This window comes from Herpailurus yagouaroundi, unplaced genomic scaffold (assembly GCF_014898765.1).
Source record: "Herpailurus yagouaroundi ecotype Mexico unplaced genomic scaffold, PumYag 184, whole genome shotgun sequence".
Lineage (NCBI taxonomy): Eukaryota > Metazoa > Chordata > Mammalia > Carnivora > Felidae > Herpailurus > Herpailurus yagouaroundi.
This window is the reverse complement of record NW_024412415.1, coordinates 17,787,013-17,813,189: the sequence shown is the minus strand read 5'-3', so window position 1 is coordinate 17,813,189 and position 26,177 is coordinate 17,787,013. Positions and strand designations below refer to the sequence as shown.

General features: G+C 41.0%; 2 protein-coding genes across 3 annotated transcripts in view; one reads left to right on the top strand and one right to left on the bottom strand.

Moving 5' to 3' along the window:
• Positions 1-278, bottom strand: part of MAPK6 (mitogen-activated protein kinase 6) — a 41,711-nt gene extending 41,433 nt beyond the window's left edge. Inside the window, exon 1 of one of the 2 annotated variants that reach the window (XM_040492703.1) lies at positions 145-278. The gene's annotated coding sequence lies outside the window, so the exon portion shown is untranslated. The remainder of the gene's footprint in view (positions 1-144) is intronic. The other variant, XM_040492701.1, reaches the window with a different exon arrangement.
• Positions 279-304: 26 nt separating this feature from the next.
• Positions 305-26,177, top strand: part of LEO1 (LEO1 component of Paf1/RNA polymerase II complex) — a 73,051-nt gene continuing 47,178 nt past the window's right edge. The window contains exons 1-4 of the mRNA XM_040492704.1: positions 305-478; positions 10,733-10,863; positions 11,594-11,703; positions 22,313-22,430. Of these exons, the coding sequence (XP_040348638.1) occupies positions 22,361-22,430 (70 nt within the window). The 5' untranslated portion in view covers positions 305-478; positions 10,733-10,863; positions 11,594-11,703; positions 22,313-22,360. The remainder of the gene's footprint in view (positions 479-10,732; positions 10,864-11,593; positions 11,704-22,312; positions 22,431-26,177) is intronic.

Below are 26,177 nucleotides of genomic sequence, written 5' to 3'. Positions count from 1 at the left end.
CAAAAGCGCCTTTGTTGAGCGGCGGCCGCCGGAGGGTCACACACAATGGAGGAAGGAGCCGGCTCCGCCGCCGGCGGGCCCGCCGCGGCGCCCTCCAGAGCCGCCCCGCCGGCGCGCCCCGCACACGTACACACACACACTCACGGGACTTCTCCGGCTCATCGAGGGAGTGCGGGGCCCGCGGACAGCCCCCAGTGTCGGCTCAGGTCTCCGGCTGTGCTGGCGGCAGCGGCGTCTCCGAGGCTCTCGCTTTGCCGCAGTCGCCGCCATGTAACCCCGACCCGCGAGAGAGGGCGAGGGAGAGGGGGCGGGGTATCCATGAGCCACGCCCCCTCGCGTCACAGTCTCACTCCACGGGTTCCCCCGCCCCCGCTCGGCCCCGAGCGCCTGCACGCGCCGGAATTTCCAACGCTGGTGACTGGGTTCCGCGCGCTGCGGGGGCGGCGGGAGAGGCACGCGGTGTCATCAGCCACCTCAGGTGGGCTGGGCTGGGCCGGGGGGCTGGGTGGGAGGTGGGCAGACGGGCCCTCTGTGCTCTGCCCTTGGCACATCACTATAGCACAAAGTGACCAAACTCCTTGCTAGTGTTTAGTTGCTCACCTACTACGGGCAAGCCACTGGGCCATCCGAGAGGAGTGAGCCTAAGCCCGTGTGCTTAGGGATGGGCCGGGAAAAAAGAAAGCCTGGGCCTGAAGACAGGTTGGCTAGAAGGTAGCAGCCTGAGTACGAGGCCAACGCTGTTAGCGGCTAAAAGCTAAGAAGGTCATTAATTCTGCCTGAGGGTATGGAGGAGGGCTTCTAAGTGAGGTCGCCACGGGTGATCTTTCATCTGGACCAGAAGGAGCAGATATAACCAGAGGAGGCTCAGCTGGATCTGAAGGAGATATAACCAGAGGAGACGAGGGGGAGGGTGTTGTTGCGTTGGGAACAGCGAGAGAGCTAAAACAGGAAGGAGAGCACCTGGCTTGTTGCTGAGCTGGGACTAGGCCTGAATCAGAATTTGGGAAGGGGTGTACTGTGAGATGTAGTGGGAAATGTAGATTGGTGCCTTCTTGGGACTACTTGGATGAAAGCAAACTTAATTTTATTTACCACGACTTATTTGGTCCAAGGAGCGAGCCTTTCCAGCATTTATGGGAAATTTATGTAGTTATTTATCAATTTAGAGACACAGGTCAGCACATTTTTTCAATGATTTAATAATTCCTGGTGAGAACCAAACGTTTGGTAGCCCCTTAACCATTATTATGCCCATCTTCAAGCTTGAGGCAAATAACCACTTTAAATATCACATAGTAGCTTGAAGTTAAGTGGTTGGGACAGAGCTGGTGTGTTCTATATGTTTTATATTTAAAACAGTATCATCTGAGTACCAGGTGTGAAGAGGTTGAGTAGATAAAACCAAGAGAAAGGGGGAGCCTGTTTCCAACCACAAGATTTTGTGGATGCAGTCTCTCTGCAACAAGAGCTCCTTAGGTGTGACCATTACACATCCCTCCTGTCCCCACAATAGGATACCCTCAGATCCCTGAGACACCCTTCCTTCCTTGTCCATCAATGTTTGATCACCAGCAGGAGATAGGAGGAAAACAAATAAATACTGCTTTTCCCTTGAGAGCTTGTAATGTAGTGTCAACTCCTGACTTCCAGCAAAGACAACCAAAAGAACCTGTTGATCAAAGCCAAGTTTATTGCTTACAACAGTAAGTGATACCACTATGTTGACAGTCTTAGCATCTCAAAAAGGGACGTCATGTGTAGAATAGTTCTAAGATTCAGGGCATCTGGTTTAAGACAAGTCTTTTCAATGAAAGCATGATTGAGACTGGACTGAATTTATAGTATCATTCAGGACGATTACAGGGAGGGGAGAGTTTTGAAGGGAGCCTAGAAGAGTAAACAATTGTTTGACAAATCCAAGAGTAATCTGTTGAGGAGCAGGCTGTTTATCCTGACGAAGGCTAGGCCAGTCAATAGTCTGTTGTTCAGATAAATGGACTTTGAGGAAGTTCCTGAAACTGCAGTTAAGTTATTTGCAACTTCATCTTCTTGGGCAAGAATTTCTTGGAATTGAAGTCAAGTTTCTGTGAATGGTGGAGTTGTAAAGGCATGTTAATGTCATCGGTCTTCGTTCTCAATTCTATTGTGTGGCTGTAAATAGTTTCAGTTCTCAGTAGTTTTTCAAACTGAAGGCTATGATCCAGTAGTGAGTAGTGAAGTGATTTTGGTGGATTATGACTTGCATTTTTTCTTGTGGAAATAGAATAAAAAACTAGAGAGCATTGCCCATAATAAAGGGTAAATACTGTTTTGTGAAACTTATGTTTCCGTTATCTACTATATTTCAACAAATCTGAAATGTCATTAATCATGACATGCCATTATTTTATGTACTATTAAGAAAGTGAAAATAACACAAATAAGTGAAAACTCTTATCAAAATATGATACTCTATTGCTGCATCCTGGTTTTAGAAATATTAACACAGAAGACCTATTTTCTTTTAATTGTTATTTTTGAGAGACAGAGACAAAACACGAGCCGGGGAGGGGCAGAGAGCGAGGGAGACACAGAATCGGAAGCAGGCTCCAGGCTCTGAGCTGTCAGCACAGAGCCGGCGTGGGGCTAGAACCCATGAACCGTGACATCATGACCTGAGCCAAAGTCAGACACTCAACTGACTGAGCCACCCAGGCTCCCCTAGAAGACTTATTTCTTAAAATTGATGAAATAAAGTATATATAAATGAGCCAATTGGATAACAGTGTAAAATGTATTTCTACTTATCTCTCATTATTGCTATGAACTATGCTGTTGTCAAAAGAGTCTGAAAGCCACTGTTGTAGTGGAGTCATGCAGGAGAGGATCGAGTAAGTACACCATAAAGCAGCATGAGATGATTACTTCCAGAACAGAAATGCAAATTACCTGCTCTTATTGGAAAGAACAGTTAATGAGGACATCAGGAAAGCTTCAACTGGAAGAGGGAATATCTGAGCCTGGGCTTGATTCCATCAGGAAGGATCAGGGAAAAAATTTCTGAATGAGAGAGCAAAATGTACAAAGGCATGAATGTGCCAGGCACACTTTGGAAGTAGAAGAAATCTGACAGGCCTAGGGGAATGAAGACAAGTTAGCACCAGACTGAGAAGGCCTTGATTGGATGCCAAAACTTTTGGATTTATGTTAAAGGCAGTAGGAGAGGCATTTAAATGATACAACTAGTACTTTAGAAAGGTAATTCTGCCATAAATGGGAAAGGCGGGTTAGATGAACAAGAAATTAGAGACAGGGAGAAGGTAGGAGAATCTATTGCTTTTTCTGCCCTGCATCCTTAATCTGGTAACAATACTCTGATGCCCTCTAAGAGCCACTCTTTACTGGGTAAGTCAGAATTCTGTCACAGTGACGGAAAACCCAATCCAAACTCTGGTTTAAACATGAGAGAAAAAGAAAGAGAATGTGTCTCTAGTGCGCACAGAAAGGGAATGACGATACAAGCGATAGTCTTGGGGCAGAATCAGCGGGAGTTGGTGAATGCTTAAATGAGTGAAGGGTAAGTTTCTAGTCACCCAATTGCCCTCACTCACTTCACCTGTTTGGATTTAAATTCCCTCATTAGACTACTTGTTTTATCTTTTTCCAACTCAATTACTATCTTCCTATTAAGATAAACTGCCAGTATCATGATTTGCAAGATGGAGGGCAAAACAGATTTTAAAAATACAGACCACTATGCTTGATGCCAAACCCTGGAAATTTCCTAACATAAGTCACAGAACACAGTGTGTTAGGGAAAATGTAACTATTAGTAGGAGTCATGGAGTCTTTTCAAGTAAATCATTACAAAGAAATACCACTTCCTTTCTTGATAGGATTATTACATTATTGAACAAATGTGTTGGTCATTTCAAAAAGTCAAGATACCTTTAGGTTGGGATGAGAGGATATGGGTTTATATTATTGCAGAGAAACGTTGATTGGAAGAATGCTGATTAATGGAGTGACACAGATCTTGAAGCCTTGCGTTCTCAAAAACAGCAATACACATTTTTCTTCCCCTTTTGCCCAGTCCTGAGTAATGTTTTTGTCAATGTTTTGAATTAAGATACTTAGCAAATTTAAGAACTCCGATCAGAATATGATAGACGATAGAATAATTATTCAAAATCATGGTTTTTACAGAAAGAGATGACATTTAACTATAGTAAATATAAAGTATAGCTTCTTTGTTCAGAAAAGTCATTTGGAAAGGACCAGGACTTGGGAGATTCAGCTTGACTTGATAATATAGGGGTAAGTTACAGATACTCATGCGGTATGAGCAATCATAAAAAAATAATAATGACATAATGTAAATTGTGTTAAAGTGATACAGCCAGCATTCAAATCACAGGGGTATCAGACCTATGCTGTTGAGCTCAGAATTTCTGAACTTTTGGTGTTCAAATATAGATATCACATAAAAAGAACTACCATACATAACAAATTAGGATTCTTTCAGAAGAGACATCCAAGAAAAGTGTGGAAATCTTATACTCTGAAAAACAGATGAGGGAATTGGGTCTATTTAACCTGCAGAAAAGAGATCTGCTAAAGGGTTGTTATGCAGAGGAAAGAGTAGATGTGTTTCATGTTGCTTTGGAGTTCAGATCTAAACCATCAGGAGGGCTATTTCCAAGAGGAAAATTTTGGCTCAGTGTAAGAAAGGACAGTTTTGGATATTGGAACTGAACCATAGTGGACAGGACTTCCTGGTGAAGTGCGGTGCTACATTGCCGGAAGCATTCAATCAGAAAACAATGGCCACCTGTCAGGGTGCTATAAAAGGAAATGAGGAAGGAGGGGCCTGCAGAGAGGTGTAACATCCAAGGTCTTCTCTAACTTGAAGCTTCTATGTATCTATGTTTATACTCTTAATTTAAACTGATTGCTCTCTTAGACATGGTTTCTAAAAGAACACATTGTAATTTGATTTGTAAATAACTTTCCACTGAAGAAATGCATTGCCAAGTACAGTTGATTCTTTGTTCATGGTAGCTTTGTTCTATAAAGTCACCAAGAACACTGAATTAGTGACTGCTGAGCCATTGCTTCTAGGGGAAATAACAGGATTAGGATCCTGCAAAACTCTGGTCCTAACATTTTTGCCAATCAGTCATTGTATAATTTTGTTTTCTGTGTGTTTCTATTTAAAGATACCTAATTTAATATATATTGTTGATTCTTTAACATTAAACTCATGGCCAAAAGCACTATAACTCATGCTAAATGAAGATTATCTAACATATAATCTCTGAAAGGCATATTACACCTTTCTTATACTTAGGGACACTAGCCAGCACATCAGTATTATTCTTAAGGACCATTTTAAACAGCTAAATCACCACCACCAACAACAACAACAAAGCAAAAAAATATGGCACTAAATAGACCACAGAAAAGACACTTGCTTATAGTATGAGAGTTGATACAAGAAGGTAGACTACTGCCTTGTTCAACCTCTATGGAAACGTAGACGTAGGGCAACACATTTTTCACCACTCTTTGCATAACCACAAATGACTGAAAATGCTGAGTATTGATTTTGCTTTTCTTGTGTTCTTAGTGGATTGGCATCTGGTTTACAGTGTACAGTCTTTGGGACAAATAAATTGAAGCAAGTAGTCAAGTTTGCAAACAGAATCTGCGAGTAACGAGAATTGACTATAGTTAAAAATTATGAAGAAACTGTCTTCAGTCAAAATCCATTAAAACTGTATGTAAAGTTCATTAAGAGGCAGATCAGTTGAATGCTTTTATGAGGTGGGAGACACCTATAAATGAAAATCAAAGATCCTACATTTAACTTGATGGGACAACAAAGAGCTTACCCCTTGGGAGAATGGTAATAGCATCATTTGTCAAATTCCTACCAAGTAGCCTGTTTCGGGTAAACACTTTATAAACATTATATCATTCTCTTAGGCTATGATAAATGGGATTTTGTAGAAAAGCTGCAGTAAGTAAGCTACGTAAATTTTTTTAGATAAAGCCAGGCTTTCTGTGCAATAAAATTACTTTCTGAAACAAAAATTTGTACACTTCTTCAATAAGGGTTATGTAACTAAACATTTAAGTGTACTGGGAAATACCTATTGGAGTAATTTTGAGAATAATCCGGGCTTCTGCCACATAACCACTGTAAATAGAAAGAATAGACATGATTTCCTTCTGCCCATCCACAGGGACTGATAAATATTTCAACTGTGGGGACAAAGCAGCTTTCGCTGTACAAGGTCATTCCCTTCCCTTTTGCATTCCAAAATAGACAAGCTATCTGTCACTTGGGAAAGAAGGTAATTACTATCTGTAACTCTAAGTAAACTTGTGTGGAAGATTTGTTTACATTCAGCATTGTGAGTACTCAAGTTATCAACTAGTATGTAGTATGATTTAGTAGGTCTGCCTTCCACAATCCCATCTCCCACCTTCTGTATGACTTGCCAGCCGGCAGTTGCCACTACTCAGACACCCTCCCCTGAAAATGTTATCATCCCTATAGATCCAGACCCACCTCTGGGGTCTTGACTGAAGCCATCACCATCTCTAACAATACCCTAGGTATGGTGTCCTGAAACAAAAATAGCGAGGCCCTCAGGAGGCCTAAGATCCATCTGCCCACCCTGGGTGGCTCTATCTTTGTGAATGCCCATGTTAGGCTGCCAGAGGCCTCTCCCCACCTCCCCCAACCTCACCCCCACGCCTCCCATACTCAGGGTGTTATACAGGACCCCACATTCAGAAAGACCATGCTTGTTTTAATACTCTACTGTTGCCATCTTGAAATTCCTAATAATTTTATCCTCCTTTTCTTAGTTTTTTATTTTTTGAGAGAGGGAGAGAGAGTACACACGTGTGTGTGTGAGCTGGAGAGGGGCAGGGAGAGAGAGTGAGAGAGAGAATCCCAGGCAGGCTCCTTGCTGGCAGTATAGAGCAGGTCTCATGGTTTTATCTCACAAATCAAATTGTGAGATTGTGACCTGAGCCAAAATCAAGAGTCAGATGCTTAACTGACTGGGCCACCCAGGCGCTCCAGCTAATAATCTTATCTTTGAACTTCTGTTTTATAGTGCAATTGATGGGACAATGGAGCATGCATGTGAGTAAGAGAAGCAATATGCACGTCCACTGTTCCTTGCTGCCCCATTCACAGAGAGCATTCTCCATGCCCCACAAGCACAGAATACTCATGGACCCACACTGTGCTGGAGTTCAGTGAAACAAAGCCAGTGAGTACAGGGGGTGTTATGCCCACAGCTGAGTAAGTGGAGGGGGCTGATAGCTCCAAAAGGCCATGCTTTCCATTGAAACCAGAACTTGCTTTGAAACCAGAAAGAAGGCAATGGCATTCTAAGAAACACAAAAGGCCAAGGAACCCTATTGTACCCTCTCTTGTGTTTCTTCCCTGTATTAGCCAACCACTTATGCTGAAAACATTTCCTTTTCCTTTCAGTCCTTTCTTCCTCCTCATGAAGGCAAAGGTAGACAGTCCTGGCAGAATGTGTATCAAGAAGTGAAATGATAATGGTTAAGTTAGTTTTCTGAGGTGTTCCACTGCTTTGGCAAGAACAAAATATATATGCATGTACGAGCTACGAAACAAATTGTGTCATTTTGGTGACTTCACATAGGAGTTAAATGCTCTTATATTTCAAACTGGCATTGTTTATGGCAATATAAAAATTAATTATGAAATCCATGCTAATAACAAAATATTTCCTTACTTAGCACGATATTAAACAGTTATAATAAACTGTCTATCTAAATTTAAAACACCAGGACAAGTCGAGAGAGACCAGAAGGAAGGAAAAAACCTTTATGTTTTAGTACCTTTAGCTGCATTTGTTTTTTTTCTTTTTGAACAAGGGGCCCCAGAAATTATATATCTGGCTTTGATACAAAAGAATGCCGGCAGCCCTACCCTGAAAAAGGTGGGTTGGGGAAAGACTCCCTACCTAATGCCACTCCCCTCACTGGTGGGCTTAGGGCAGGAGAGGTGAGAGACTATCTGTGCCAGGTGGATAAGACATTCCAGTCTGCCACAGAGCCCAGCCACCCACACTAGGAGCTGCACTTCCTGTAGTAAATACACTGGCTTCATTACTCACGGAGGTAGGAAGTGGGGGAGGAAGGAAGACCTTGTTCAGCTGCTGGGGCCCATTTTCCCCATGGAAACAATGCCATGGTGTCCATTCTTCTCACAGAGTGGCATATGTGCTAAGTGGGCTCCTATGAGTGGGCCTGAGAACCTAACCCAGGTTTGTCATATTGTTTCTCTGAGGAAAGCGCATTTTCAGTTTCAAACAACCAAGTTAGAAATCAACTTTGGGGAACACATCTTGGTCATACAGGAGCTGTCTGTACCTTCCTCGCTCAGAAATGCTAACCACAGACAAGGATGGTGTCTGTCAAAACCTAGGTAAGCATTAAAGAGGAGGTTTATATTAAAAGTAAGAACTTCACTTTATCCTCTTGGTGGGATGAGGAGTCCAGTCCTTCAGATGTGTAGCTTGAAGAAGTTGATTGTAGGTTCACCAGGGATGATTGGTCTCTGGCAACCAACACACGCCTACCAAACCCAAGAGACTGTGTACTGCAAACCAGATGCCAATCTACTAAGAACTCGAGAAAAACTGTGCTCAGTTGGACTAAAGATCTGTCTAGTCTGGTATTCTCTAATGATGGTTGTGAACCTCTGTTCTATTCATTGTGAACTCTAGTGTTGAGCAGAGGCTCTGAACTTAATGTTCTCTCAATAAATGTTGAAAATGAAGTGGGGTGCCTGGCTGGCTCAGTCGGTAGAGCATGTGACTCTTTTTTTTTTTTTTTAATTTTTTTTTCAACGTTTTATTTATTTTTGGGACAGAGAAAGACAGAGCATGAACGGGGGAGGGGCAGAGAGAGAGGGAGACACAGAATCGGAAACAGGCTCCAGGCTCTGAGCCATCAGCCCAGAGCCCGACGCGGCGCTCGAACTCCTGGACCGCGAGATCGGGACCTGGCTGAAGTCGGACGCCTAACCGACTGCGCCACCCAGGCGCCCCTAGAGCATGTGACTCTTAATTTCAGGGTCATAAGTTCAAGTCCCACATTGGCCATGGAGCCTACTTTAAAAAAAAATTGGGGTACCTGGGTGGCTCAGTCGGTTAAGCTTCTGACTCTTGATTTCAGCTCAGGTCATGATCTCATGGTTCATGAGTTGGAGCCCTGTGTTGGACTCTGCACTCACAGTATGGAGCCTGTTTGGGATTCTCTGTCACTCCCTCTCTCTCTGCCCCTCCCCTGCCTCTCTCTCCCTCTCTCTCAAAATAAATAAATAAAGGTCAAAAAAAAATTATAAACAACACAGATGTTTAAAAAAAAGAAAATGAAGTATTTTTTAATATTGTAATTGCTCTCTATGACATAAAATTCAGAAAGGTAAGGATTTCCTCCAAATATCCACTTATTTAATAAAATTTTTAAAGCAACTTTCTTCTCAGGGAATCTGATTATTTTAGTTCCCCTTTATTACAACCTTATATATCTACTAGGCTCTTTTTTTAAGGGTTTGGGGCAGAATTAGGTGCATGATTCCAGGTATTCATTATCATTATGTCAAATGTAGGATAAAACAATGTTTCCAGTTTTATTTTCCACATTCTTAGCAACAAGAGCTAGCATCATTCTATATGTCTTTAGGAAACAGTCAACAATAACTCATGGTTCTCTTTCTTTCTTTCTTTTTTTCAGTAGGCTCCATGCCCAACATGGGCTTGAACTCCTGACCCTGAGATCAAGAGTCTCAGGCTTTACCAACTGGGCCAGCCAGGTGCCCCTGGCCTTTCTTGAAAATAAAGCATAGCTCCTTTCTTGTGGCTCCTTTCTTGAAATAAAGCATAGCTCCAAGCTCATCTTCTTTTAAGTATGCTTCAGATTAACAATCCTAAATACATTATTCAAAATTAGTACAGGATGAAACTCATTTGTCACACTTATGTCCACTCACATAGCTTTGTGCAATTTATCTTTTCTTCAGTTTAGATCCATCTGCTTGGTGTTTACTACCCCAGAGAGCTTCAGGACATCTCAGCCCAGTGACTTTTTTTTATATGAGTCTGCTTCCAAGCAGTCCCTAAAAGTCTTAAATAAGAGAAGTCTTCCAGCAGTAATTCATGGGGGTTCCACTCTGAAATCAGAAGAGTCCATCTGGTATCCTGCACTGACAGTAGATAGCAGACCTAGGGACTGGTCCCAATTCTGCCACTTATTAGTTGTTAGACTACAGACAAATCATTTAATCTTATTATTTTTTTTTAATTTTTTTTTTTAACGTTTATTTATTTTTGAGACAGAGAGAGACACAGCATGAGCGGGGGAGGGGCAGAGAGAGAGGGAGACACAGAATCAGAAGCAGGCTCCAGGCTCTGAGCCATCAGCCCAGAGCCCGATGCAGGGCTCGAACTCACAGACCTCGAGATAGTGACCTGGCTGAAGTCGGACGCTTAACCGACTGAGCCACCCAGGCGCCCCTAATCTTATTATTTTTTAAAGTAGGCTTTACACCCTACATGGGGTTTGAACTCATGACGCTGAGATCAAGGCCTGAGCTGAGATTAAGAGTCGGACGCTTAGCTGACTGAACCACCCAGGTGCCCCTAATCTTATTTTTTTAATGGTGTAAATAACACGTGCCTCACCTCCCTCCCAGGATTGTTCCAAGGATTACCTGAGACTGTGTCTGTGAAAGCACTCTGAAAATGCTAAACAACTGCATAAATAAGGGGTGTCATTAACATCGTCATTCAGTAGCTCACCTGGTTAAAACATGGTTTCCTGAAGGTAAGCCAGCTCTCTCTCCTTTCATTCAATCCATCCCACAGAGATTCTTCTAGTGCCTATTTTATCCAAGATAGAACTTTTCCCCCACTTTCTTGGTAACTTGGGTAGGATTTCTTTTCCAATGTTTATTGTGTAAATTGGTAGACATTTTTTAAAAAGTGCAATGTCCACTCCGTGCTTATTTCTGTCTCAAAGAGATGTGGTCAAATAGTGAAGCAGGAGACACGCTTGAGCATGCTGCTGCAAAGGTGGAAGGCCAGAGCACAATCCCTACCCGCATCTCCCCCCAGAAAGCAGTCTTCTGCTACCCTCAGGCTAGGAGAGACAGAAAGGAAAGCCTAGAGGGGGTGCAGCAAAGCGGTCAGTGAAGAGAACATGAGGAGTAACTGTATAACAACCTCTCAGATCCCAACGATCAGTATTATAATAAATAGATTTACTTACATGAAAGCAGCTTAAAGCAAATCTCCTTTAATTTAGCCTGTGGTCCATTCAGCAAAGAAACATTTCTTCCATTTTTAGAAGCTTCTGATGGAGATTTATAGATACTGTTTCCAGAGGAAAAATAAAAGCCAAGTGATTATCGGGGAAGAGAGGAAAAACACAAAATTTTTAAATGATTTAGCTGTACAGCAGGTTATGAAGGAAGGAAAAGGAAGAGATTAAAATGGTTCTTTCCCTCCTCCTTCTGTGACTCAGAGATTCATCCTAAAAATAATTTTCATTCCAGTTTGGGGAAGCTGAGCAAAGACTCACGTCTCCACATTCCAAGTTCCATGATGGCCTTGGAGAGGGAGGGAACCAAAGGAAGAGGAAAATGGGAAACAGTAACTATTAAAGGTAATCTGGAAAAGACTTTATCTACTCAGAAGAGGTGAGGTGAAATTAAAGGCCAGGCTAGCTGTAATGAAGCAAGCATTTTCTGTTCTTGCCCTAGTCTGAGGTATGTCGTGTCAGCAAGGATGAAGCCTCAACTTGCCTTTCAGCCTTATTTCCTACCAGCTCTTCTGGTGATCAGTGTTTTACTCATTCAAATGAATTTTTGTCTTCTAACATCATTCCCCTTTCTTGTTTTTTTTAATTTTTATTTTTTAAATTTATTATTATTTTTTTTTTAGGTATAATTGGTCATTCCTCTTTCTTTGTATCAGCAGCAGAAGGTTCTTGTTTAGGTGTTTCTTTAGTCACATTTAATTGATATTAGTATGTTCATTTTAAAAAGAGATTTTTATTTTTAAGGTATTTCACACTTACAGAAAAGTTGTTCACGTAGCATACTGAACTCTTTTTTTTTTTTTTTACCTGAACAATTGGAGAGTAACCTGACATGATACCTGTGGCAGATAGCAAGATGCATTGACCAGATGCCCTTCAAGGAAGGACTTGTTGCCCAGCCTTGGAGACTGTAGTTGGCACACAGCTGTCAACTTGCATTTCCTTCAGGGTTTGCCTCATCTGCAGAGAGCCATCTTGCCCAAGGAGATGCCCCTTTCCCAGGTGGCCCAAATCCAATGACTGATAATGGCAAGGATAGAAAGGCCTGGCTATTTTGGCCCTGTGTAAGACAACTTCAATGGCCATTTCCGCTCGAGAGCTCCCAGTGGGGTTAGCTGAGGCTATCAGCCTGCAGCTCAGATCAACTTCTACCTTTCCCCACTCCTGTTTGCTTCCCCTCCTATCCACAGATGTTGGTCCCAAGAGCTCTCCCTAATAATTATCCTGAAGACTAACGTCTGCCTCAGAGTGTGTTCCTAAAACACCCAAACTACTACTCAGCCAGGAGAGGTCTGAGAAAGCAGACAATAAAATGGAGTTTTGGATCTGCATCACTCACCACTCACCTGGTAGGAAGACCTCATCACTGGTGATAGATGGAGGTCAGACAGTGACTGGCACAAGGTGGCAGCCCAGTTATTAAGATTTTCACCAGCAATGAATTGGGGTAGTATGCCAGTGAAAGAGAATGTATTAGCTTTTGTACTGTGTGGAGGAGATAGTAACTACAAGGGGATTGAATGGTTATTGTGTAGCTCTACTGAAGCTCTAGGTAAAGAAATGAAAAAGCTGAGAAAGTGACTAGCAGACAGCTGAAAGCCAAGTGTGAGAACCAGAAGGTCTCTTTCATAGCAAGTAAAGAGGCTTTCATAACCTGCATTGGAGAGAACCATAGCGAGCTAAACCATTATGTAACCAAGAGCCAAAGGTTAAACTACCAAGTAACCTAGGTCACCTATGCTAGAGATGCTGCTGTGGTTGAGAAGGAGTGAGACCCTGGCACATGGAATAGGGACATCTAAGCTGATGCCCCCCAAAATCTTGAATTCCCAGATTTCTCTTGATCCTCAGAGCCTGAAGAAGTGAGCTACCCTTCCCTATTAAAAGCTGCACATTCCCTTTGCTTGAGAAAATAATGCCAAGGCCTCTCTCTGCAAGACAACATGTGACTCCTCAGTATCTGCCCCCACCTCCCCTCCTGTCCACTAAATCTATAACTAGGGTGACGTGGCAGCATAACCCAGCTGGGGACATGCTAGGCCTGAGAAGCAAGCAAAGAAACTAGACCCCAAAGGAGCAAAAAGATCTAACCAGCATGGGCTGCAGGAGGTGGCGGGAATCCGCATGGGACTAGATTCTGAGGATACTTGATCAAAGGGGATAGAGCATGAGATTAGATAACAATTTGTGTGTGCTCTCCCAAAGTCAAAGATTTACACTCTGATGTAAATCTTACTTGCCAGTAAAATGGCTTCTGTGAAGCATGGTAAAAGTGATGGCCCATGCTGAGTGAGATCAAAATACCATAAATGTCTTGGCAGGTGGGAGAGGAAAGAATTAAAATGCTAAGAGAAATTAAAAAATAATAAAACATCTAGGAGTGAATTTAACAAGACTTGTACACTGAAGTAAAAGGGGGGGGGGATAAATTTAATAAGACCTATACACTGGAGAGTACAAAACCTTGTTGAAAGAAATTAAAGAAGACCTAAATAAATGGAAAGAGATTCCATGTTCTTTTATTGGAAGACTTACTGTTGTTTCAATGCTAATAACCTCCAAATTGATTTATAGATTCAATGCAATCCCTATCAAAATTCTGCCTGGATTTTTTTTTCTTTCTTTTTTTTTTTTTTTAAAGTAACAGATCTTAAAATTCATATAGAAATGCTAGGGACCCTGAATAGCTAAAACAGTCTTTGAAAAGATCAAAGTAGAGTACTCAACTCCTAATTTCAAAACTTACTACAAAACTATTGTAACCAAAACAGCATGGTACTGGCATAATGATAAACATAGCATAAGAGAATAGAACTCAGAGTCCACAAACAAGCCTACATGTTTATGTGTAATGGATATTCAGCAAGAGCTCCAAAACAATTATTGAGAAAAGAATAGTTTTTTAAACAAATGGTTCTAGAGCAACTAGACATCCCTATGCAAAAGAATGAGGTGGGACCGTTATCTCACACAGTGCACAAAAATTAACTCAAAATGAACTATAGATCTAAATGTATAAAGCTCTTAGAAAAAAATTAAGTAAATTTTTGTGACCTTGGATTAGGCAACAGTTTCTTAGACATGACATCAAAAACATAGCCAACCAAAGGTAATTTGGTAATTTGGGCTTCGTCAAAATTGAAAGCTTTTGTGGTTCAAAGAATACCAGCAGGAAAGTGAAAGGACAGCCCACAGAATAGGAGAAATTATTTGCAAATAATATATCTGATGAGACTCTAATATCTAGATATCTGTATCTATATGTATGTATCTATCTCTTTATTCAATAATAAGAGAAATAACCCAATTTTAAAATGAGCAAAGACTTTTAAGGGGGGCCTGGGTGGGCTCAGTCAGTTAAGCATCCGACTTCAGCTCAGGTCATGATCTCATGATTTGTGGGTTGGAACCCCATGTTGGGCTCTTTGCTGACAGCTGAGAGCCTGGAGCCTGCTTCAGATTCTGTGTCTCCCTCTCTCTCTCTCTGCCCCTCCCCTGCTCACATTCTGAGATACCATTTAGCACCAATAGAAAGACTGTAATAAAAAAAAAAAGGGAAAATAACAAATGTTGGTGAGGATGTAGGGAAATCGGAGCCCTCATATGTTGCTGGTAGAAATGTAAAATGATGCAGCAAATTGAGAAAACAGTGTGATAGCTGCTGAAATAGTTAAACATAAGGTTACCGTTTGACCCAGGAATTCCATACCTAGGTATATACCGGAGAGAATTGAAACATATGTCTGCACAAAATTTGTATCCAAATATCTATAGCAGCATTATTTGCAATAGCCAAAAAGTGAAAACAACTCAATCTCCATCAACTGATGAACAGATAAATAAAATATGCTATATCTGTACTATGGAATACTAGTCAGTTATAAGAAGTGGGACTCTGATACATGTTACAACATGGATAAACTTTGAAAACATTATGCTAAGTGGAAGAAGGCAGACATAAAAGGCCACATATTGTATGATTCCATTCATATGGCATGTTCAGAAGAGGCAAATCCACAGTGATAAAGTAAATTAGTGGTTGCCAGGAGCTGTTGGTAGGAGAGAATAAGGAGTGGTTGCTGATTGGCACAGGGTTACATTTTGGTGTGAAGAAAATATTCTAAAATTGTTGTAATGGCTGTACAGCCTTGTGAACATAATAAAAACCACTTCAAAATGGGGAATTTTATGTATAGTTTGTGTTACCTCAATTTTTTAAAAAGGGTTCAGGGAAGTAGGAGTGCTGGTGTGGCCACATTATGTAAGATCAGAAAACCCACCAGATGACTGTTCCACAGGAGGACCTGGAGAATACAGTGTCTACCAAAGCAAAGAAGAATGTGTTCATAAACAGCACTAGAATCACTGTGAAGTCTAGTGGTGGCTTGCTTTTGAAGGCTGGACTTATGGTAGGGGAAGCTGTTACAAAACTGATCTCCTCATTAGCAAGGGAGATCATATAACCCAGAAATGATTGAGCCAGGTGGCATCACGCGACTGTCAGAAATCATGTGGATGCAATTAGGATAATGAGTGGCAAGATCAAAGTGGCAACCATGAGCACCTGACCTACAGAGAGTTATGGAGATAGTTAATAAAACATGGTGTCACTTGCTAGAAAATAGATGGGCAGCCAATAAGGGTACTACTCCTTCTGTATAAGCAAAAGAAAACAGAGGGTGAAGGGAATGGAATATTTGGGAGCAAAGTTCTTATATACTGTTGAAATTAAATTCATATAAAGATGTTAATTGTAATACCCCAAGGAACCACCAAGAAAACAACTCAAAATATACATATGTACTAAATAGGAAACAATGAGAGAATTAAAATGGTACATTGGAAAACATCTTTTTAGCACAATAGAAGGCAATAATATAAGAATGAAGGAATAAAAAAGACATGGCATATAGAAAAGAAAGCTAAATGGCAGATGGGCAGATATAAATCCCTCATGTATAGAAGGACTCAGCCAGTTGATTTTGCCTCTGTTACTGACCACACTATTGCTGGCACAATGGATACGTGAATGAAGTGGCCATGGTGGCAGAGACTGAGGCTATTCTTGGCCCGATAGCATGGGTTCCCACTTCTCAGGGCTCATCTAGCTATTGCCACTGCTAAATGTCCAACTTGACAACAAGAGATCAATGCTGACTTCCTGATAGAGCACCAATCTTCAAGGAGACCAACTAAGCAATTGGTGGCAAGTTGACTACTTTGGGACCTTTCCAACTTGAAAGGGCCAGTAGTTCATCCTGCTAGGATGAAGACATATTCTGGGTAAGGGTTTAAATGTCTTATCTTCAGGCTTCGCCCTGGGCTTACACAATGTTTGATGCACCAGCAGAGGACCTCCCATAACACTGTATCAGATCTAGGAACCCAACTTACAGCACAAAAGGTGTGAGAGTGAACTCATGACAATGTTATCTACTGGTTGTTATCACTTATTTTTGCACTCCAAAGCTTCCAGCCTTGTAGAGCATTGGAAAGCCTTGCTGAAGGCACAGCTGAAGTATTAGCTTGGTTGAAAAGCTATGAGTGCCATCTTCCAGGATACATTAAACCTATTGAATAAAAGATCTTTATGTGGTGCTGTAACCCCAGCAGGAAAAATACATGGGTCTATGAGACAAAATATGGAATTAGGAGTGGTCTTGCTTATCATCACTCCCAATGGCCCCATGGGGAATTTATGCTTCCTGTTCCTGCTAGTCTGTATTCTGCAGGTTCAGAGGACCTGGTTCCTAAAAGGAGAATATTTCTACCAAATGGTACAGCAAGAGTCACTTTGATTTACTAGCTAAAACTGCTGCCTGGGCACTTTGGGTTCCTACTATTCAGGAATAATTGGGCTGTAAGTAGAAGAACAATCTTGGCAGGGGTATTAACCCTGACCATCAGAAGGAGTTAGGTAAGGTTGCTGTTATACAGTAAGGGTAGGAAAAATTATTTTAGCATTGAGACCATGTATCTGAATGCTTCCTGTTAGTCCCTTGCACAGTTACAATGGTAAATGAATAATGCAGCAAGGACATGGCAGTTAGGAACTCAGACCTCTCTGGGATGAGAATCTAGATCATGCCCCCAGGTAAGCCACTAAGACTAAGAGAAGTGCTAGCTGAGAGTGAGAGGGATTTAGAAAGGATGGTCAAGGAGGGAGGCTGTAAGTTTCAATGAGAGCCCGGAGACCAGCTACAGCAGGGCTATAGCTTGTCCTACAAACCTTCCTCTTCTAAGTCTCCCCAGGAGGAGAGGCTCATCAGAAACCTGGAGAAGCTACTCTTCAACAAAAATGAGGTGGATCCAAGAGCAGCACAGGGAATGAACATGGAGATGAGCCCCTGAGATTTCTCTTTGCAAGACTTCTTGTCCCGGCTCCCTGGAGGACTGTCAGCAGGCAGCCTTCAGTTCCCAGCTCCTGCTGCTGCAGACAGTTGCTTTATCAAAGCTCAGGCCCTTTGGGGCTAGGCCATAGCCAATTCTTGATCCAGGTCTGGGTTTAAAGCCCAGCCCTTTCAGCCTGGTTTGGGACAGTAATGAAGGGTCATTTCAGCTCCAGAGCTCCTCATGGGGTTAATTAAGGCTGCTGGGCCTTCCTTATACGCAGCTTGCTTTTTCCTTCTGTCTAAGCCTGTTTCTAAGCCTGACACCCTTCCACAGGTATCAATACCAAAGGCACTCCCTAATAAACGTCCTGGACACTAAAGTCTGACTCAGAGTCTTCTTCCTGCAAAGCCTAAACTGTGAAAATGCCTTGTCATCTCAAATGTGTTTCTTACTAATGAGAACTTTCATCTAGATCGCCCCAGTAGAACTATCAAAATCAGGAATTTAACATTGATATATGAACATCCGTTCAAATGTCGTCAGTGGTCCCAATAATATCCTTCTTAGAGGAAAAGGATCTTGTCCAGAAATTATGCATTGTATTTAGTTGTCTCTTTAATCTTCTTCAATCTTGAATAGCTTCCTCGTCTTTACTTTCATGACCTTGACACTCTGTAAGATTACAGGCCTTTTTTTTTTTTTTTTTTTTTTAAGAATATCCCTCAATTTGGGTTTGTCAACTGTTTTTCAAGATTACATTCAGGTTAAGCATCACTGGCAGAACTAGTAGAGGAGTGATGCCATGTTCTCGTCATTGCATCCTGTAGGTTGGCACATGACTCTAATTTGTCCCATCACTGATGATGTGGACTTGATTAAGGTGATGTCTGCCAGGCTTATCCACTGTAAAGCCACCCTTTTCCGCATTATAATTTATTATTTTGCAGGGAAGTATTTTAAGGCTATAAAAACATCCCATTCTTCATTAAATTTCCTATATATTCTTTTATATATATCCATATTGGTTATGGAATTCTTATCTTATTCAATGACTTATAATCCATTATGGTTATTATTTTGACACTGAGACTGTTACATATTTGGCCAGCGGGAGCCCTTTCTGGTTTGCTTCGTTATCCTTTTGACATACCTCCATTATTCTTTTTGCACTTCCTTGCTTGCTGCACAAGATAGTCCAAGCTTATTTTGTACTTTCTCTGCCCCAGTCCTAGAATCAGCCATTTCTTCATGGAGCTCTGGTTCCCTTTGGTGAAACTAAGGGCATTTAGAAACTAAGATCTCAACATTAGGTGTGCTCATTGCTATTGAGGTATCACTGTTCTCAAGCCCTTTCAATGGACAGAACTAGGGTCTATCTGAAATACATGAATGGATGTACATAAATACACATGTATATAAACATATACACATTTCCATACACACATTTGCATCTGTATGTATATACCTATACATATTCAAAATCATGAGTTCACAATGATACCTCCAGTTCCAATTTAACACCAACTAATTCATTCTAGTGTTTCACATTTCATATATTTAACTACTGTCTCTACCAGTAAGAAACCTCACTCTCATTATCCTGAATATGATTACTTATTTAATTAATCCCTCTGCACATAAGCAACCTCCTGTGATTGCTCCTTTCCCTAGTGTGGACATGCTCTTCACCCTGGCTACTGCTCCACCCAGATACCCACCACATCTTGCTTGGGCTCCAATGCCCCAAGACGACCATCAGGATGAGGTCGTCTTCCTCACCCTGACCTGACTCTGACACCTGTGCCAGGTGGCCTTCCTTCATGAATGCCCTTTCACCCAGCTGGATCTCTGCACCCGCACTAGGCCTCCTCTCTTCCACTCCCCTTCCCTTGTACTATCTTACTGCCATTGAACTCCAACATCTGGCACCAGGCTGCCCCTCTGCAGGGACTCCATTCCTACTCTGCTCATGACATACTCTGATGTCCTCCCTCCTTATGGGAATACCCTCCTCATCCCAGCTAGATCACTCCCTTCACAGATGCCCTTCTCACCCCTCCTGGGTTCTGACACTTATACCAGGCTGTCCTCTTACCCAGATGCCCTCCTTACACCTCTTGACTACCATGATTCCACACCCCTACCAAAGACATCCACCCTGCTTGGCCCATGTAATGACTTTTGAATTGTTTTATGGAGGAAGAAGAAGAAAGAGAGTGGGAAAATGGAGGAAGAAGCGACAAAACATTAGTTCATCTTTTTTTTTTTTAAGTTAATTTATTTATTTTGAGAGAGAGAGAATGAATCCCAAGCAGGCTCCATGCTCAGCAGAGCCTGACTCAGGGCTCCATCTCAGGACTGTGAGATCATGACCTGAGGGGAAATAGAGTCAGAGGCTTGACCAACTGAGCCACTCCAGGGCCCCTCAGTCATCTTTTGGTTAACTTTTAATAAAATAATTTTTCTGAGATTCACTTCCATTTTAGTTTTTGGCTAGATCTATTTCTGCCATCATGTCTGTTAAATTTATGTTTGTCAGGAAAGCCAAAGCTGCCTGCTCAGTGCATTCCTTATCTATGATACCTACCATCTACCAGAAATATTATGGTTCACACAGGCCAATACATAACTGAAAGTCCTCCTCTCTCACCATTCTTTTCAGTGGGGTTTTCAGGATAATATACAGTTACGGGCATTTATATTTGGGGGTAAGGGCATCTTGCTTCAATACTTTCAACTTTTCCCTGATTTCCTTTTTTCCTCTTCCTAGCAGTACTCCATTAAGCTTGATAGGTTGATTTAAATGGAACCTCAGTTGCTTTAACTTTGTGCTATACTTTTTCTCATAGGAAGGCATTTCAAATGTCCTAAAGCTACATATACCCGAGATCCCAGTAAGAATGGATTATTTACCTCTCTTCAAATGTGTTCCAAGCTGTCCTACCTGTGTTTTTATTCATGCTGGGGCTCCCACCTGGTCCATCATCTCATTGCTTCTCCAAAGTCAAAACCCTACATCCTGCAAGGTACACTTCACACACTACCTCCCACCAAAGCCTTTGGCACTATCCTCAGTCCGGGACCTCCACAGAGCTCTGTATGCATCTGTGATGTGTATCCTTTTCTGACATGTTCTTTTTTGAAAAATATTTATTTATTTTTGGGAAGAAAGCAAGCTGGGGGAAGGGCACAGAGAGAGGGACAGAGGATCCGAAGCCAGCTCTGTGCTGACAGGCTGACAGCAGTGATTCTGATGCAGGGCTCGAGCTCACGAACTGTGAGATCATGACCCAAGTTTAAGTTGGACACTTAACCAACTGAGCCACCCAGGCTCCCCTTTTCTGACATATTCTAATTATCATTCTTAGGAGACCAGAAGCTAGCTCCTTAGATACAGGTACCATTAATTTTTTGTATCTTTACCCCATGGAGGCCTTGCATGCAGTAGAAGCTCTACATATGTTTAATTGAAACCTAATAAGGGTTTGTATATTTTATATTATTTTTTCTTTGCATAGTGCAGTCTTCAAAACAATTAAACTTCCTAGTAGCCCTTTCTGGCATGAGACCTAAATTTTCCACCTTACAGAAGAGAAAGATGTTTACTTTTATCATCCAAAGGAGAAGAAAATGAAGCTGTTCATCTTTTTTTCCAACATGATGCAATAGGTTGCATTAGTATATCAAGAGATAAAATCTACTCTCAAAGCAAATTCATATTTGCCTACGGACACCTGTATTTTTATCCTGCCCAAATAGCACTCTAAGTTTTGAAGTTATTAAATACTGACATTGTCTCTAGAACATATGCATTTACTTTGCATAGTGAATAAAATTATATTTTCACCTGCAGAGAGATGGCCCCAATTCCTCACTCCCCATAGGAATTATGTAACTACAGTAGAAGACCGACCTGCTTCTTTTGTGTTGGTCTTAGCCTGGATTCTCATAATCTGTTCCAAAGTAGGGCATTATAGGAAATCTACTTTGTCCCATTTTTTTTCTCCATTTAACTGTTTATTGCAAGGGCAATCCTTAGATTGTAAACACTTTGACTCAGAGGTGTCTTCTAACTCTTTTGCATTCTTGTGTGTGTGTTAATGGCACACTATATATCTGCAATGAATCATTTCACCGAATTACTCTTAGGGTGCTTTCTTCCCTAGGCTATCACTACAGATCTCACTATGTTAAATAGTCAAAATATGAACTTTCGGTGTTTTTCTCCTCATGCTTGATCCTCCTGGTTTTAGATCTCGTGTTCATCCCTACTGGTCTGATAGATATGGCACCAAGATTTTAGAGTTGGCAGCTTGAAAAATTTTAAGCTCCTCTTTCTACATCATGCCACGAAATGGCAAAAACTTGGTGAAGAAAGAAGTGTTGGGGTCCATGAGGAGATCTCCTGTATACTAATAGAACTCTTGCTGACGGATACCTGTGGTAGGCTGAATCATGGTGCCCCAGAAAGACATCTATGCCCTAATCCCTGGATTGTGTGAATGTTACCTTATATGGCAAACAAGGACTTTGTAGCTGTGATTAAAGATTGTGAGATGAAAAGATTATTCTAGATAATCAGGGTGGACCCTACATACAATTTCATGTATCCTTTGAATAGGAAGACAGAGGGAGATTTGACATACAGAAAAGAGAAGGTAATGTGACCATGGAGGCAGAGATTGGAGTGATGGGATCACAAGCCAAGGAGTGTTGCCAGCCACTGGAAACTCAAAGAGGTAAGAAACCCATTGTCTTTATAGTCTCCAGAGGGAGCACAGTCCTGCTGTCACCTTTATTTAACCCAGTGAAATTGATGAACCTCTGGCCTCCAGAAATAGGAAAGAATAAATTTCTGTTGTTTTAAGACACCAAGTTTGTGCCCACCAGAAACTAATACTTAAAGACTTGGAGGGTGGGGAGCATAAAGAATAAACACAAACTCCATCCTTAAGTATCTATGAATTAAATAGGAGCAGTTTGTAAAATATTATGACCCAATGTGTGGTAAAATGCAAAGATAAATGCCAAAGTCAGGAAGTACTGGAGAAATTCAGAAAAGTGAGTAATCTTTAGTGAGGAGCTGGAGTAGATTAGGTGGGTTTTACTGCATAGGTAGATTGTGAAAGTAGGCCCTTGTACAAAAGGAGAAGACTTTAGATTTAATCCCCTGGACACTGGGAATTCAGTAACAAATTCTCTCCTCATTTTCTTTCTTTTTGCATTAGGAAAGTAATCTAGGCTTCTCTTAAAACATTTCATAGACATAAAAATTTGAATGTAAGATTCCCTTGTAATTCCAGTACTCCCAGAGAAAAGCTTTGCTAACAAGTTGGTATATATTCTCCCAGATTTTTTTCTGCACATATAGTAATAGGTTTATATAATTATTGCCAAAATGGGATCATGCTATAAATATTCTTTTGCCAGCAGCCATTAAAAATTTTTGAACAAAATAAAAAGGAAAATCATATTTTAAGATGATTAACCTTTTGGCAACACTCATGTAGATCTCCCTAATATGTCCTAATTACAGTATGTACTGTACTGAGGGGAGAAATGGAAACAAAGGAAGAGTAGCTAAAGGTTGTTAAAATAATCCGGGTAAATCAGGGTAGGGTCTTTGGCAATAACTGATAAAGTAAGGGAGTGGAAATTTTTCTAGTAAGGGTCAGGAAATATATGTATGTATTTCAAGATCTTGGGCCACATAAATAAAAACTAATTTCTCCTTTTTACCTTTGAGAGAGGGAAAAAAATAAAAGATTCCACTTATCCACATTTGAAGATAGCCATGCTCTCTGATTGTAGTAATAGCAATCCTAAAGGGAAGAAATTGCTCTCTAAGCAGTGATGGCAGGGCTAAGTATTTTATATACATTGATGTCTTTTCAGATTATGAAAGCATTACATAATTATGACAACATGGAAAAAATTGAAAAGTAAAACAAAAAATAAAATTACCCAGAATTCCATCATTCCATTATAACCACTGTGTGGTTTTTGGCTTATTTCCTTTCAGACATTTTCCTGTGTAAAGGAATATATATGTGTATGTGTATGTATATATATACATATGAATATATATGAATATGTATATAAATATATACACATATACACACACACACATATATATGAAATTGAGATAATACTAGATACTGCTTTGTGACATGCAGTTTTTACCTGACAATGTGTCATAAGCATTTTCCCATGTATTTCAATATTCTTTTAAAAACCTTTGTTTCTCAAATTGGCATTTTGGTGGTGGTGGTGGTGGTTGCAACAGTGATACAATTTCATTATGAAAACTGGAAACAAACACAGCCATATGTGAGGTGGAATATGAACACCTTCTCATAATGTCACGTCCCAGAAGTATAGAGATCTGGTGGAACATACTCATGCTGGCTCATTGAGCTAATTGTGTGCTTCTTTCCCAAATCCATGTTCCATAACTATAGCTTGAAGTCAGTCATGGCAGGAATATTTATGCCATGGAAGTTGGCAAACATCAGTTATCAAGGCTTTTTGTCCTGGAGTGCTGGATGTTAAACTTTTACCATTACATCACTGTGTGTATCTTCCTAGACATTTAGTGTATATTTAAATATTTGTTTACATAAACATAGATGATTACCATAATAAGGTTAGTTAACTCATACATCATCTCAAATAGTTACAATTTGTGTGTGTGTGTGTGTGTGTGTGTGTGTGTGTGTGTGTGTGTGTGGTGAGAATACTTAACATTTATTCTCTTAGCAACTTTTAAATATACAATTCAATATATTTTTCAAAGATTTTATTTTAAGTAATCTCTGCACCCAACTTGGGGATTGAACTCACAATCCCAAGATTAAGAGTCGCATGCTCTACCAACTGAACCAGTCAGATGCCCCTACAATTCAATATTTTTAACTATAGTTACCGTGCTGTACATTACATCCCTAGGACTTACTCATCTTATAACTGGAAGTTTGTACCTTTTGACCCCCTTCACCCATTCTGTCTCTTTTACTACCCCTGCCCCCAGACCCTGGCAGCCATAAGCTCGTTTTTTTTTTTTCCTATGAGCTCGTTTTTTTGCTTTTTTTTTTTAAGATTCCATATATAAGAAAGGTCATACAGTATTTGTCTTTCTCTGTCTGACTTATTTCAAGTTTGTATAATATTCTTTTTTTTAATTTTTTTTTCAACGTTTATTTATTTTTGGGACAGAGAGAGACAGAGCATGAACGGGGGAGGGGCAGAGAGAGAGAGAGACACAGAATCGGAAACAGGCTCCAGGCTCCGAGCCATCAGCCCAGAGCCTGACGCGGGGCTCGAACTCACGGACCGCGAGATCGTGACCTGGCTGAAGTCGGACGCTCAACCGACTGCGCCACCCAGGCGCCCCTAAAGTTAGTGTTTTTCAAATCTCTTCTCTCCTTCACACCACCCTCACTCCCCAAGTCAATTTTTTTGCTAAGGAAAAACTGATGGGGGTGGGGGTGTGCGCGCGTGCTGCTGGTTTTGCTGATGAATGAGGTCTCTCCAGGGTATACCATCACCATCTTGTGGCCTTCTGCCATATTACCACTAAGGGTTTTAATACGGGAATGCTTTTTTTTTTTTTTTTTTTTTTGTAATTGCAAGCCTGAAACACAGTGTAGCAATCTCTTTGTAGCAATCCCTCTGTGGATAAGATAAAATACGTTGAGCGCCAGAGCGAGGAGTTGCCACCCTTACAGGGAGATGATATCGCTGCACTTATGCTGATGATTCTAAAACAACCAACTGAATAAGGAAATCTAGTGAAGAGATTTTATTAGAGTAGCTTTACTGTAAAGTGACATTTTTCAGTTTTGCTTTGGGTTTGAGCCGAATTTGTTTTACTGCTTCCTTTGTAAAAATATTTGTAAAAATATCGGTTGGCAGGGCAGTTTGTAAATCTAACTTTTTTGTCTGTCTCTTTGGTTCTAACGTTGGGAGGGCGTTCCCACTTTTGTCTCAATATTCCCCCACCTTAGTACTATTTTATTATGTTCTTTTATAAAAATGTGTTGTTGTTTTTTCTCCTTTCCCTTTGTCTCTTTCATCTGTTTTTTCTTCTTTTTTCTCCTGCCCCATACTTCCCATTTTGTTCCTTTGGTATCCTTGCTACGTATCACTTTACTTAGCTTCCTCCATTAACATCCACAAGCACAGCACCCTGCCTCCCCTTTCTGCGGCCTCCCCTTTCTTTGTTCCTTCTAATTCCTTCCCTGGGTGGTTGATGTTCTAGCTCTTTTAGTGTCTACTACACCGACGTCCTGTGCTGGCTGGGTAGGTCTTTTAAGGACATAGCTCCCTGGTAACCCTCAGGCTTCAGAGAGAAACCTAAATCCTACCTATTCAAGGAAGCCACTCTCTAAACCTAACCCTAGATTCAAGAGGACAAGTTTCAAAAGGACAACCTTTGCTTCAGTGCTAAGAAATGGTTCTTTACCTGACTCATTACTTCTTTTATT